The sequence below is a fragment of the Pleurodeles waltl genome, chromosome 5 (assembly GCF_031143425.1).
Source record: "Pleurodeles waltl isolate 20211129_DDA chromosome 5, aPleWal1.hap1.20221129, whole genome shotgun sequence".
In the NCBI taxonomy this organism is placed as follows: Eukaryota; Metazoa; Chordata; class Amphibia; order Caudata; family Salamandridae; genus Pleurodeles; species Pleurodeles waltl.
The window spans coordinates 512679275-512694241 of record NC_090444.1 but is presented as its reverse complement, the minus strand read 5'-3'; the positions used below and the strand labels follow the sequence as shown (position 1 = coordinate 512694241).

The 14967-nt window shown below is 43.5% G+C and overlaps 1 protein-coding gene across 1 annotated transcript in view; it reads right to left on the bottom strand.

The window, feature by feature from the left end:
* The window catches only part of TXLNB (taxilin beta), a 106277-nt gene that overhangs the window by 47110 nt on the left and 44200 nt on the right, over window positions 1–14967 (bottom strand). Inside the window, exons 3-4 of the mRNA XM_069234304.1 lie at window positions 11349–11440; window positions 6027–6197 (exon numbers count right to left, since the gene is read on the bottom strand). Coding sequence (XP_069090405.1) covers window positions 6027–6197; window positions 11349–11440 — 263 coding nt within the window. The remainder of the gene's footprint in view (window positions 1–6026; window positions 6198–11348; window positions 11441–14967) is intronic.

Below are 14967 nucleotides of genomic sequence, written 5' to 3'. Positions count from 1 at the left end.
AATTCCTACTCCAGTTTTAGCATGCTTGGGGCAAATGCACGATAGTGGGGTAGGGAGGTCGACATTTTTGCAATGAGATATTTGTGTAAGGTCGAAATATTCTTGTCTCTGTTATAGAGCCAATGTTTTTTCCCAAAAATGATCTTGCAATCTATGTTTTCAGATGCTAATCAGACAATCTTATTGGTGTTGTTTTATGGTTATCTGGAATACCCAGTGCTTAACTAGTAAAAGAAAGTGCCCTGCCCAGAATTCTTCTCAGAAGCCCAGCTGCTGTTGCTGCAGTTAGATGTAGGCGCACTGAATTCCAAGGCTGTGTAGTCCTAAACTCATCTCATGCCTCTTTAATCCCCTGTAGATACGTGCTCCTTTTTTACAAGGTCACCCCCAGTTTTTGTCTGGTATGCGATGCAATTTTGACTAAAAGTGCACTGGGTTCCTGCTAACCAGGTCCCCAGTGGTAGATCTCTTTCCCTAAAACTGCGCAATTGTTTCCCAATTGGCAATACCTTTGGTCCCCCTGTGAAGTCCCTAGTAAATAGTACCCCTGGTACCTAGGTCATGGGTACCAAAGAGAGTCCCTAAGGACTGCAGCATGTATTGTGCCACCTTCAGGGACCCTCACCTAGAACATGCAGACTGTGTGCCTTCCTGTAGCTAACATTGAAAGAATGACATGGCACACGGCCTGTATGCCATGTCCCCTAAAACTGCATGCAATATATCTAAGTCACCCATACAAAAAGCCTTGCAGCCTTAAGGCAGGGTGCAATATATTACTGTGAGGACATATCCGCAAGAGCAGATATGCCCCTGCAATGTCTTTGTCAATTCTTAGACATAGTGAGTGCACAGGGAAACCATTTTAAGTATGTGTGCTGGACACTGGTCACTATGAGGTCCCCAGCTACATAGGGGGTCATTCTGACCCCGGCGGTCCTTGACCGCCGGGGCCAGGGTCGGCGGGAGCACCGCCAACAGGCTGGCGGTGCCCCGCAGGGCATTCTGACCACAGCGGTTTGGCCGCGGTCAGAAGAGGAAAACCGGCGGTCTCCCGCCGGTTTTCCGCTGCCCTGCTGAATCCTCCATGGCGGCGCAGCTTGCTGCACCGCCATGGGGATTCAGACACCCCATACCGCCATCCTAACAGGATGGCGGTATGGGGTGTCGTGGGGCCCCACAAAGAATAAGAGGGCCCCACAAAGAATTTCAGTGTCTGCTGTGCAGACACTGAAATTCGCGACGGGTGCAACTGCACCCGTCCACCTTCCCACTCCGCCGGCTCCATTCGGAGCCGGCTTCCTCGTGGGAAGGGGTTTCCCGCTGGGCTGGCGGGCGGCCTCCTGGCGGTCGCCCGCCAGCCCAGCGGGAAACACAGAATAACCGCAGCGGTCTTCTGACCGCGGTGCGGTATTCTGGAGGGGGGAACTCTGGCGGGCGGCCTCCGCCGCCCGCCAGAGTTAGAATGACCCCCATAATGTCTTCACTGAGAATAGGGATGTTTGGTATCAAACATCTCGCATTAATAAACCCTCAGTGATGCAAGTGATGGATTTATTAATGCATGAACCTAGAGAGCACCTTAGAGGAGCCCCCTGAAAACCCACCAACTACCAGTGTGTTGACTGACTAGTTTGACCCAGTCCGCCACCACCAGACATGATTCTGACCCCCAAGGGTGAAAGCCTTTGCTCTCTGTGGTAAAAAGACAAAGCCTGCTCTGGGATAGGCGTTTAAACACTCCACCCAACAGGATGACCTGCAAATCTGCATTCCAAGGCAGGGGCTTCAAAGAAGCCAACCGCCCTTGGTATACAGATCTGGCTTCACTCAAAGGAGAAATGGCGAACCCCCTGCCTAGGGTCCATTTGGCACATGGACAGGCTGTACATTTAGGGCCAGATGTAGCAAAACGCCAATTTGCGAGGTGCAAAGTGCGAGTCCATGCGACTCGCAATTTGCACCTCGCAAATTGGTATGCAGTACGGTGTCTCAGACACCGACTGCAACTCGCTATGGGGTCGCAATGACCCACCTCATGAATATTCTGAGGTGGGTCGCAAATTGCGGCCCCATAGCGAGTATAGGCACTCGCAAACATGGAGGCCTGCTGTAGTCAGCAGACCTCCATGTTCGTGACTGCTTTTAAATAAAGCAGTTTTTTTTTTCTCTTTGCAGCCCGTTTTCCTTAAAGGAAAACGAGCTGCAAATAGAAAAAAATACTGAAACCTTTTGTTTCTGTTTTTTTCAGAGTAGGCAGTGGTCCATAGGACCACTGCCTGCTCTGAAAAAATAATTTTGTGAGCATTCACAAAGAGGAAGGGGTCCCGTGGGGACCCCTTCCCCTTTGCGAATGAGTTACCATCCACTTCAAGTGGATGGTAACTGCGAGTTGATTTGCGACCGCTTTCGCGGTCACAAATCAACTTAAATCGCGGTGCGAGTCGCAAATAGGAAGGGAACACCCCTTCCTATTTGCGAGTCGGAAACACATTTTGCGAGTCGGTTCCGACTCGCAAAATGTGTTTCTGCATCGCTTGAGGGCTTTTGCACCTCGCAAACGGCGTTTTTCGCCGTTTGCGAGGTGCAAAAGCCTACCTACATCTGGCCCTTAGTATTCAAAGAGGTGTGTCCACCCCTCAGGTCAGTCCCACCCTTAAGGGGTGCTGCCTGATGTGGACACAACATTTAGATGTTTGCCAGCTTGGTGGTGGCCAATTTAGGAACTCTTGGGCAGACTTATACCCACTTCCCACAATAAGTGGTCATATGGGATATGTAGTGACCCCAGGGTAATGACCCCAGTAGTCCATTGACGTCTACCCTCCACTCCCCGATTTGCCCCTAAATTCAGTATTTAGGGGAGCAACTGGCACCAGGAAATCAGATTCCTGTTGAACCTACAAAGAAGGACCCACAAGAGTCACAAAAGCAAAGCCTGAGGAAGAAGCACCTGACTTGGCCCCAGCCCTGCTAACCTGTCTGCTGTTCCCACTGATTTGTGCCAATGTCAACTCCGCCTGCAAGCTGCTATGCCTCCAAAAGCCTGGGAGGACTGCTTGCCTTCAACAAAGACCCAGGAACTCCCATGGAGCAGCAGAGCTGCTTCCTTGCATCTTGCAGGCACCCCTAGAGACCTGAGAGAACTCCAGACTGCAAAAACCCAACACTGGAAAACACCACTGCACCCTTGCTCCCTAGTCTGAGCTGAAGTGGGCCAACAGTGCCAACGATGTTCCCCAACCCTCTGGCGACAGAGCCCACTTGGACTTGCCCACTGTGGACTCACCGTCGTATACACAAAATATGGTATATAGTAGGGAAAGATCACATAGTTGCAACAGTAAGTGTGTGAATTAGTCACTGATAGTATGAGGCATATTCTAAAGAAAATATTTTATTCTATTTAACCACAATAGCGCAATAAACTGTTGCTTGTTGTATTAGCAACTGAAGTGGAAGGTACTCTATATACATTCAGAAACATACACAATAAAAACCACAAATACATGTAAGCAAAGACCATGCCAGACTCCTGGCTAAAACAGGTATACTCACGTCAAATACAGTCTTACTCTAGTGTTCCAATTCAATGACACAATGTGACTGTAGTCCTTAATATTGAGATCAGTTCACATAGGAGGTAGTTTTGTGGGGAAAACACACAGGGGCGACACTACCTTCAACTTATTTTATATGTGAGTCCCAAATATATTTGTGAATATCATTTCAGCTTAGATAACTCCTCCAAAAAAGGTGTCAAAGCGTTTCAACCCCTCTCAAGTATGGGTCTCTTCAGGACCATGGGAGAGTGAAGTACATAGTAAACATACAATGTATATATATATACACAATATTTTTAATTAAAAACATGGCACTAAATACTATAGCAAGTTGTGGCTCAAAACCAAATCAAAATGGGCAGAGCCAAAGAAAAGGTGGAGTTCAAGTAAGTGTTTGAGAGAGACAGACAAGATGTAACATGCCTCTCGTATGTCATTAGCACCAAACTAGTCGTGTTAGCATGCATTTATATTGCAACTAGTAAATCATCAAGTGCTAGTCCTACTATGAATTGTGCTAGTGGTTCTCAGCCAGTGCCATGTGAGGGGCATCGAGAAGTGCATATCTACTCTCCCTTATGTGCATGCAGACAAGAAAAAGTCAAGCATACTCAAAGGATGGCAAACCACATACTACCTTAGAACAATTTAAAGACAGCTTTGGGAAGAAAAGTGTCAGCGTACCCTATGGCAGGTTTCATCATAACCCCTCCTTCGTGCTAAAAGTGTTCACACTAGCATAGGGCACGGAAGTGGCACAAGCCTGTGTCTGCTTCATGCAAACTTAATTTGATTGAATACATTGTCCCAGCGTGGCAGAGGCGTTGCTATTCAGAGAAGCGGCCGGGTCTGTATGACAGCTATTGGGGTCTGAAAAAACAGCAATAATGGGTGCTTAAACTAGAGGCAGAAAACCTGACTTACCTAGCGGGAGACCACCCGGCAAGTAGCGACTTACCTATTGTGTGGTAGAAGATTTCTGTGTTGCGTAGGAAAAAGTTTCCAATCGGAGCCCAACTTGCTTCTAGACTGTGGGGTTCTATCCCCTGCCAAAGCGGTGAGTGTATGTATGGGCTGGGGGGTTGATACAAAAACACTTGTACTATCATGTGACGTCTGGGTGAAGGCTATCACGAAAGGGAAAACATCAGCCATCTTGAAGGATGCAAGCATCCATCATGATGCAAGCATCTATTGAGTGAAACACTGGGGTAAGTCCACCTTGACTGGTCTTAGCGGGATAAGCATCCACTCTGTGGACTCACCAATGCTACCTGCAGCCTCTACCCACAGGCCCTGTTAACCACAAGTGTTCCCAGTGGAGAAAACTGGATGCCTCAGGACACCTCTGCACCCATTGCCCCTGGCCTGTGGAGAAGAGAACCGAAGGTGTCCGTCCGTACTCGAGCTTCTCAAGACTTGAACCCACCTGTTAGTTCTCTTGACTGGATTCTCTGTCCAAACCTGCAGCCTCTTTTCAACTAGACTGATCTCCATTGACTCACATTGAGTATCCAACGCTGTCCTACACCTCTGCACCCGGCCGCCCCAGTGCTGCCTGGTGTGACCTGTTGGTGTGGTTCTGACCCTTGCCGAATACTTACCTTAAGCACACGAGATTGGTCCCATAAGTCACTGTACTATACCTGAATGCAGCACTTGTTTTTCTCTCCATAGGATAACATTGCTGCTTCTGAAAAATGCACTGTCAACTTTTGAAACCTGAAAGTATTACTCTTGCAAAATGTGCATACCTGATTGTATTGATTCTGGTGCCTAAATATATAGAAAGATACTTGTTATTGCTGTAAATTGGTGTGGATCTCCTTATTGAGTTGTGTGTCTCATTTATTGACTGTATGCGTATTTGCAGATGTTTAACACTCCTCTCTGATAAGCCTAAGGCTGCTCAACCACACTACCCCGTAGAATAGCACCTTGGGATTGCAAGAGCAAGCCCCTGTCCGCTGATAAGGGAACTCCTGCACTCTTTGAAGAAATATCTCATTTTGCTAAATCACATGAAGAGCCTGTTTCTTAAATCCCTTAACCGACACTCTCAGCCAATTTAGGTCACTCTTGCAGGTTTCTCCTTTCTCAGTTTGTGATGGTTTTTCCATCTTTATTTTCCTCCATCTTTCCGCTTTGAGTGTTATTTCATCTCTTTCTCCTGGGAAATGTATGTTGAGGACATAAATGCTGGTCCCAAAACATGAGTGCTGGTAGCCCCCACCGGCTCAAATTAAGCACTGGGAATAACCTAGGAATCTACATAAGGTCTTGGTCATTTGTGAGTAAGGGCAGGTAATCGGAAATCCCTCCCAGTAGAAGCCTACATGCTGGGCTTTCTGACTTGTTTGTGAATTGGCTCATTTTTTACTGTAGTTCGACAGCCTACCTGGTCGACTTGGGCGTTAATTTGATAACCCTTAGTTTACACACGTGCAGTAAGGTTACTCTTACCTTAAGTGATTTGTTGTGCCTCTGTAATTCTCGGCAGAGACTTTCAAGCTTGCTGCGGGCAAGGATTGCTCGGCTGTGCTCACTTTGCAGCTGGTCCTTCTCCTTCTGGACTTGGGCCTGCCTTTTCTGTAGCAGCTTCAGCTGTTTTTGTTCAGCGCGGTGCTCTTCTACCTAGAGAGACAGGAGGCAAAGACGGAAATTAAAAAGAGTTGGACTGACATAAAATAATAATATATATTTTTAATAAATTAAAACTATGTCCTTATTGATTGACGAGCTCAAATGAAAAATTTGTTTTTTAGAAGGGCTGTCTTTTCGGAACTTCTTTAGCCAATCAGACTCTTTCCAGAGCTTTCCCCGTAATAATTTTGGAATTTGATATTATGCTTGGGTTGGTGCTTAATGTCAGCGTTTATACTTTCTGATCCTGAAACTTACCCACTGATGTCAATTCACAGTAATACTAGCAGCAGCGGAAGTGGCATTGCACACCCTTTGACCACACACATGACATAATGGTACGACATCACATTATTTCTGACCACCAATGGCCTGGAAGGAAATCGGCACGGGTGGAATAGGCAGCACTCAGGGTGTCTGATAACCAAGGGGCGCGGCTAGCTGCGCTTGTTTACTGGAATGCGAAAAGCTAAATTTCATATCAGCAAAAGGGCTTTATCTCTTTAATTCAAATAAAGTGCAGCCATTGTGGCACTCGCAGGTTAAATTAAAGCAGAAGTGAAGAAAGACTTGAGGGAATGGAGCAAGAGGTAGCACAAATGAAAGCAACAGGTTTGAGACCAGAGATGTACATTTGTCTGATGCCAGGTTAGTTTACCATGACCCGTGTGTTTCTTGGCATTTTGATAATTCCATTCTTTGTCTGTACCCAGTGAGCTCTGGGCATGAAGTATGACCTCTGGTCATCAGCGGATCGCCTCCCTACCTGCCCCAGTCACTTTTGGGTCTGGGCAAAGGCTATGTGCGACATCAATTATCGCACTGCTTGGGCTTTGGCTGTGCTCAATCTTCATGCCAGGTGGGTTCTGGGTGCAGTATGTGGCCTTAGTCATGCTCTGCACCAGATTACCAAATGTTTTTACAACTTTTCATTTAGTTTCTGAAGCAGGTCACCCGTTCTCTATCTGGAAGGTTCTTGAATAAGGTTTGAGAATTTGCCCGACCTAGTTCTTGAATCTTTCACCTTGATGCTGACAGAAGCATGAACACTAGATTCTAAATGTAGTTATTCACTGCTACTACGCCACAGCACTGGGCCATAAAAGTAGTTTTTCACTGTGTCTGATGTCATAAGGCGGCATGCTTGCTTCCCTGAGTGTTCAGTTGCCTCACCTGAGACCCGTGCAAAGTGCAGGAATGGTACCTGGGCTCTCTCGAGTTCCCAAATATCCAGTGATGTGGGTGAAGGTGGGTGGCAGTCTCCCACTTCCAATCACACTATTCACTTGTAGCCACAGGTCTCTGTAGTCCTGACCTCTCTATAGCTTAGAGGCTCTCAAACAGCCTGTCAGCACTTTGCCCAGTCTGTGCTTCTTAGAGAGCAGAGAGTCTGGCTTCATTGGAGAGGGGCAGGGGAGGCACCAAGGGGGTGTGGGTGGGCAACTTAAATCAGATGCTATTTTTTGTATTTGGTAGGGGATGAGGAGGAATTGGAAAAAAAGGGTTGTGTGGCTTGGGTGTCGGGATGGCAGTTCATTTTGATTTGGGTGGGGAAGATGAGAGTAAATGCTGAAGGTGGTGAGGATGGATGACAGCATAATTGGAGCATGTTTTAAAAAATATATTTGGGGATCAGAGGGTAATGCTAAGGATGGTGTGGGAGTGTGGCAGGATGCCTTGTATGATTTTTAAAATATGAGTAGGGGAGGAGAGGTGTGGCCAGAGGGTGGTGACGGTTGGTGTCAGGGCACCATGAGTAACACAGGGCAGGGGATGGATGCAGGTGAGGCCATGCTGAACTATGGCAGTCCCATGACTTCTTTACTCTTATTCAAGTGAAGAGAACTGAGCAGGATGAAATGGAGCTGCCGTACATAAGTTTGAAGAAGGGGGATTGTTTGGGGAATAATGGGCATTGTTTCATCAAAGAGTTTATGGTGATGTCATAGGCAACTCATGCTTTTCTCCTGTTGTCTATTTGATGTTTCTAGGAACACTCTGGTGAAAAACATATCTGTTTTAAAGCTACCCATCTACAATTCTGTATCTTTCCAAATATGGTTATTTTCTGCTTTTGAGCCATGGCTGTTTATTCCTGCTGTGAAGTCGCAACACTCTAAAAGAAAGTGCTTTTACTAGGTTTTGCTTCCTAAAAAAACAGGTCTTTACACGAAAATACATTTATTCAACTTAAGACCTGAATTAAAGAGAAAAAAATCAATTGCTCTAATAATTAAAATCACCAAAACAAAACTTTACATTTAAAAGAGATTCTAAACTGCAAAAAAAGAAAAACAATTATAAAAACACAAATAACTAATAGTGAACAATTTACAATGAAAAGTCTTCAATACGTAACAATTAAACCAAACATACCTTCATTTACAAAATATTGTACTCTCCATTTTTATCTGCAAAGAAAACTTTCAAAGGTTGCTTCTGATATTAAATATGGATAGCCTCGTAAATGACAGAAATGTGTTGATGTGTAGCTGTCAACACAAAGTGAAGATTATCAAATCGGGATTCTGAGTGACTTCACAGAAACTCATACTCTGTTCTCATTGCCTGTGATGTCAGATGGGGTACCAAGGGGAAAGATTCCAATGTTGACAGCCCACAATCTGCAATACTATATAAAAGTATAAATATAGTAAACTAATAATGACTTTAAGGATTATATCAATGCATGTTTCTTGTGTGAAAATACCACTTACCGGGCGTAGCTTAAGGAGGAGTGTGGGGGGTATGACAGCCCCCAAATAAATGTATTCTTGGCTTGGGATTTGGGGCCGTGGGCCCTGAACCAGGACTCCTATGTGTCTTATTGTCACGATTTCAAAAACAGGATTTAGCTTGTTCATTTTTTTGGATCATGAACTTAAATATATATAATGACTGGCTTTCCTAGTAGTAGTACATCTGCACCCATAGAAGTATTACTTGAATGGATGCAAATTTGCTACTTTTGGGAATTCGCAAACACTGGCAGTATTAGGCTTGGACAGAAAGTTGGATGGCTTATCACCGATGGCTCCATCTCTGTTGGGCCATCAGAGGAAACTTTCCACCGACATAGTACATTTTACTGTCACTGTAAAACATGTGGTATGCCTGACTCAAAATCAGACGTGCTGAACTTCAATTTGGTGAACAGGGTGTTCCGTCCCTGTTGTGATGGAGTTCCCTGTCCACAAAAATCTAAGTCAGTTCCGGAAGCCCACCTAATGCAAATTAGTATGACCCTGATCCTCATAGGAACAATCCATCATGAACCTTGGTCATCTCACCCAATAACCCTGCAGCCCTCTGTTTTTTTAGTTGGGAAATTTGAGATTAATACCCCCCAAATGTCACCAATTAAGATACACCTCTGACCACATATTTTGCAATATAGCTTTTGCATAATATATACTGTTGACATTTTAATGAAGTGGCATGGAGTGAAGATTGGGCTGTATGCCACTAGCTTTTGATCACAGTACATTGCAGGTTTTACTGATATTTCACAATTCTGTGATCTATATGTAATGTAATGTAGATTTATATAGCGCAGCTTATCACCCGTGAGGGTCTCAATGTGCTGTTGAGGGGCATGGGGAGATTAAGGGGGTCATTCTGACCCTGGCGGCCGGTGACCGCCAGGGTCACCGACCACGGGAGCACCGCCAACAGGCTGGCGGTGCTCCCGAGGGCATTCTGACCGCGGCGGTTCAGCCGCGGTCAGAAAGGGTAAACCGGCGGTCTCCCGCCGGTTTACCGCTGCCCCATTGAATTCAGACACCCCCTACCGCCATCCTGTTCATGGCAGGTCCGCGGGGCCCCTGGGGGCCCCTGCAGTGCCCATGCCAATGGCATGGGCACTGCAGGGGCCCCTGTAAGAGGGCCTCGCAAAGTATTTCAGTGTCTGCTTTGCAGACACTGAAATACGCGACGGGTGCAACTGCACCCGTCGCACCCCTGCAACTACGCCGGCTCAATTCTGAGCCGGCGTCCTCGTTGCAGGGGCATTTCTGCTGGGCCGGCGGGCGCTCTTTCGGAGAGCGCCCGCCGGCCCAGCGGAAATGTTTAAATGGCCGCCACGGTCTTTTGACCGCGGTGCGGTCATTTCACGGCAGTACCTTGGGTTAAAATCACCCCCTAAGTGATTTGCCCAGAATCACAGGATGTTGTTCCAAAGCTAAGGCTCGAAACCGGATCGCTAGCTTCTGAGGCAGTCGCTCTGACCACTGCGCTACATTCTCTCTTCTATAAAGAATGTTTTAAGACACAGAAGTTGAAATCCTGTACTTTACCAATAGCATTCTTTAAAGAATAACCTTCAGAGATATTTAATTATATTATAAAACCATGGACCTCTGAAACTCTGTTTACAAAAATATTTCTGTTACAGAGCCATCTTATAGGCAGTAAATATCTCTACTGGAAATCTAGTGAGCTTAGAGGAACAGGACTTCTGCTCATCTATTTTTGTCAAAATGTAAGTTTCAGAATTATATATGGCACATATAGCATGTGCACAAAATTGTGGGACTCCGTTTTTCCAAAGTCCTTCAAATTCTTGGAAAAACCATTTTATGAAATTTGCAAGTTTTTAAATGTAACCATATGTACAAAAGAAAACCACGATTATTTTGTGGATAACAGCCCCACAGATTGACATTTCATATTTATTTCTAACAAATATTGAAAATATCAATGGGAGTGTGCTTTTTCTGAAAAGAAAACCTGCACATTTTTCTTTTAATTTTGTGAAATGCATAACTAAAAAATACATAATTTTGACATTTTAGGAAATTAAAATATGAATTTCACTCAATTATGATGAAAGTATTATATTAAGCATTAATGTTGTTCTGAAAATAAAATTGAGGTCAATAATTATCCCAAATCATTTTTTGCTAAATATTAGAAAAGATGAATGAAAAAAATGGCAACATGTCTAATTAGGTACATATTATTATCATGTGTAAATTATGTTTCAGTGTTCGTACTTTTTTAGTATGTAATCTTTTAAGAGCTAGGCAAATGTAGATTGATCCTCAAGACAACAGTTTTTTAAACAAATGCACATGGTATTGGTATTTTAAATGACTAACTATGCTTTTTCATAGGCATTGTTGAGTTGCATTGTGCACTTACTATTTCAGCATACTTCTTGATTACAACTTCAAGTTTTTCTTCCGGCGTACTCAGCTTACTCAAGCTTTGCAGAAGGAGTGTGGCTTCTTTACCTATGACAAGCAATAAATGAACAATGTAGAAACACAAATGTAATACGCTGTACAGGAAGGAGATATGAATAGCCATGCACCCAGATGTCTTCATTCTCAACAGAGATGTCTGACTGCTATTAGAGTAAATCATCGGTTATCAACAGCTGTCCAATAAACCATCTGTATAATGTTAAATTATGGCTTGTAATGAAGCACAATAGTCAGAATCTAGATTTACTCGTGCCTGGCAGCAGTTGCTACATAATTGCACCAATGTAAACATTTGTGACGTTGAGTCCATTTTATCCTGCATGAGGACTCCTTCGATTACTTTTTCAGCTGGCTCATATTAACCTCATGAAAAGGCTCCTGGTCATGCAGCACACTCACAGGACAGCAGTTAGATAGACTAATTGCTGAACCGTGGCCCTGCTGCAGGCCAATATTGCCAGACCCTATCAAGAGAACAAACAATGGGTGTAAAGTGAAGATTCTAACTGATAATATTCTTTTTGAGAGGACCATATGAATAAGGATGAGATGAGCCCACTGAAAAAAACTAATGGAAAGAGCCCTCATGCAGAATAATATCGACTTAAAATGAAGAAATGTAAACTAACGGTACTGCCATTGAGATCAGAATTGGTGTTAAAAGTATTGAGACAATCAAGATAAAGTTGTTTAAGTATATTTAACAAGGGAATTATATGGCTGATATGGCTTGTCAAAATGAATAATTAAAGTGAAAGAAATTATGTTAGTGATTCCTCTAATCTGTTAAGAGCCGAGGAAAACCGTGTCAATGCGAAACACGTGCCTCCTCTAGATGTATAAGTGATGATTGAGTTACACCTATTGCAATCCTGTTAATCGGGGTTTCAAAGAAAATGTTTAAGAAGATTTTTGAACACAAGTGATGAGTAAAAAATATTTTACAGATTTGAAGTGGTGTGAACTTGATGAACATTGATGCAAAGTAGTTAATAATGTATAAATTTGTATACATCTGATTCAGGGATTAAACTTCTTTAATGTTAACTTCATTAAAACAAACAGGTAATTAGTTTCAGACCACTCAATCAAATCGCCATTTGTATATGACTTTTGTTCTCCAAATTCATGATCATTGGGAGACAGTTGCTAAGCCTATTGCTGAGATGGTGGTAATCTATTGGTATTGGATTTATGTATTCCACCAGATGTTCGTTAGATAATGCAAAGGAAACTGGCGAAATGGGACAGCCCTGCATCATGCTCTAGTGAATATTGTGGTTTTCCATAAAGGTGTGATTCTGTTCCACATTAGCCTATAGTGCACCCTGTAGGCATCTTATTCAGGTAGCATATTTTAGATGTAAACAGATGTTCACCATAACAGACAACCAAATGTTCCATTTTACTATGTCAAATACTTTTCTGCATGGAACATGATGTTGAGAAACTGATTTGCCTTAACTCTGGTTAGCTCGATCACTTAATTGGTTCAATGCACATTGATGAAGGCTGGGTACCAAGCACAAAACATGTTTGTTCTTTGGTATTCAGATCAGGCATATTGGCCACCATCTTTCAAAAAAATCTAAAAATCTTTATGTTCTATTTTTGAAGTATAATTTGCCCAGTAAAATGGTTTATCTGTTAAGGCTTTGCTGCTGACATCTACAGGGAGTGCAGAATTATTAGGCAAGTTGTATTTTTGAGGATTAATATTATTATTGAACAACAACCATGTTCTCAATGAACCCAAAAAACTCATTAATATCAAAGCTGAATATTTTTGGAAGTAGTTTTTAGTTTGTTTTTAGTTTTAGCTATGTTAGGGGGATATCTGTGTGTGCAGGTGACTATTACTGTGCATAATTATTAGGCAACTTAACAAAAAAAAATATATACCCATTTCAATTATTTATTATTACCAGTGAAACCAATATAACATCTCAACATTCACAAATATACATTTCTGACATTCAAAAACAAAACAAAAACAAATCAGTGACCAATATAGCCACCTTTCTTTGCAAGGACACTCAAAAGCCTGCCATCCATGGATTCTGTCAGTGTTTTGATCTGTTCACCATCAACATTGCGTGCAGCAGCAACCACAGCCTCCCAGACACTGTTCAGAGAGGTGTACTGTTTTCCCTCCTTGTAAATCTCACATTTGATGATGGACCACAGGTTCTCAATGGGGTTCAGATCAGGTGAACAAGGAGGCCATGTCATTAGATTTCCTTCTTTTATACCCTTTCTTGCCAGCCACGCTGTGGAGTACTTGGACGCGTGTGATGGAGCATTGTCCTGCATGAAAACCATGTTTTTCTTGAAGGATGCAGACTTCTTCCTGTACCACTGCTTGAAGAAGGTGTCTTCCAGGAACTGGCAGTAGGACTGGGAGTTGAGCTTGACTCCATCCTCAACCCGAAAAGGCCCCACAAGCTCATCTTTGATGATACCAGCCCAAACCAGTACTCCACCTCCACCTTGCTGGCGTCTGAGTTGGACTGGAGCTCTCTGCCCTTTACCAATCCAGCCACGGGCCCATCCATCTGGCCCATCAAGACTCACTCTCATTTCATCAGTCCATAAAACCTTAGAAAAATCAGTCTTGAGATATTTCTTGGCCCAGTCTTGACGTTTCAGCTTGTGTGTCTTGTTCAGTGGTGGTCGTCTTTCAGCCTTTCTTACCTTGGCCATGTCTCTGAGTATTGCACACCTTGTGCTTTTGGGCACTCCAGTGATGTTGCAGCTCTGAAATATGGCGAAACTGGTGGCAAGTGGCATCGTGGCAGCTGCACGCTTGACTTTTCTCAGTTCATGGGCAGTTATTTTGCGCCTTGGTTTTTCCACACGCTTCTTGCGACCCTGTTGACTATTTTGAATGAAACGCTTGATTGTTCGATGATCACGCTTCAGAAGCTTTGCAATTTTAAGAGTGCGCATCCCTCTGCAAGATATCTCACTATTTTCGACTTTTCTGAGCCTGTCAAGTCCTTCTTTTGACCCATTTTGACAAAGGAAAGGAAGTTGCCTAATAATTATGCACACCTGATATAGGGTGTTGATGTCATTAGACCACACCCCTTCTCATTACAGAGATGCACATCACCTAATATGCTTAATTGTTAGTAGGCTTTCGAGCCTATACAGCTTGGAGTAAGACAACATGCATAAAGAGGATGATGTGGTCAAAATACTCATTTGCCTAATAATTCTGCACTCCCTGTATGTGTGACCTGCACGGTGCAAGTTTGAAGTACTGTAAGGCCGATTCAGCTTTCATTCTTCTGACATCAATAAATTGAGTGCCATCAAATTTGGTAATAGCAACGTCTGGTACTTACAGTGATTATAAATACTAAAGTTGCCCCATAAAGCAATATAGAAAAGTGAGTTATCAAATCTCCATACATTTTTTACTCCTGCACTGCAAAGGTGTAAATGGATAAAGGCTTGTGAGAGTGGCACAGGTAAATTCTATTTCCAAGTGTTGACAAGCAAAACCTAATCAATCTATCCTTGATCATACATTTTATTTGCCTACATAT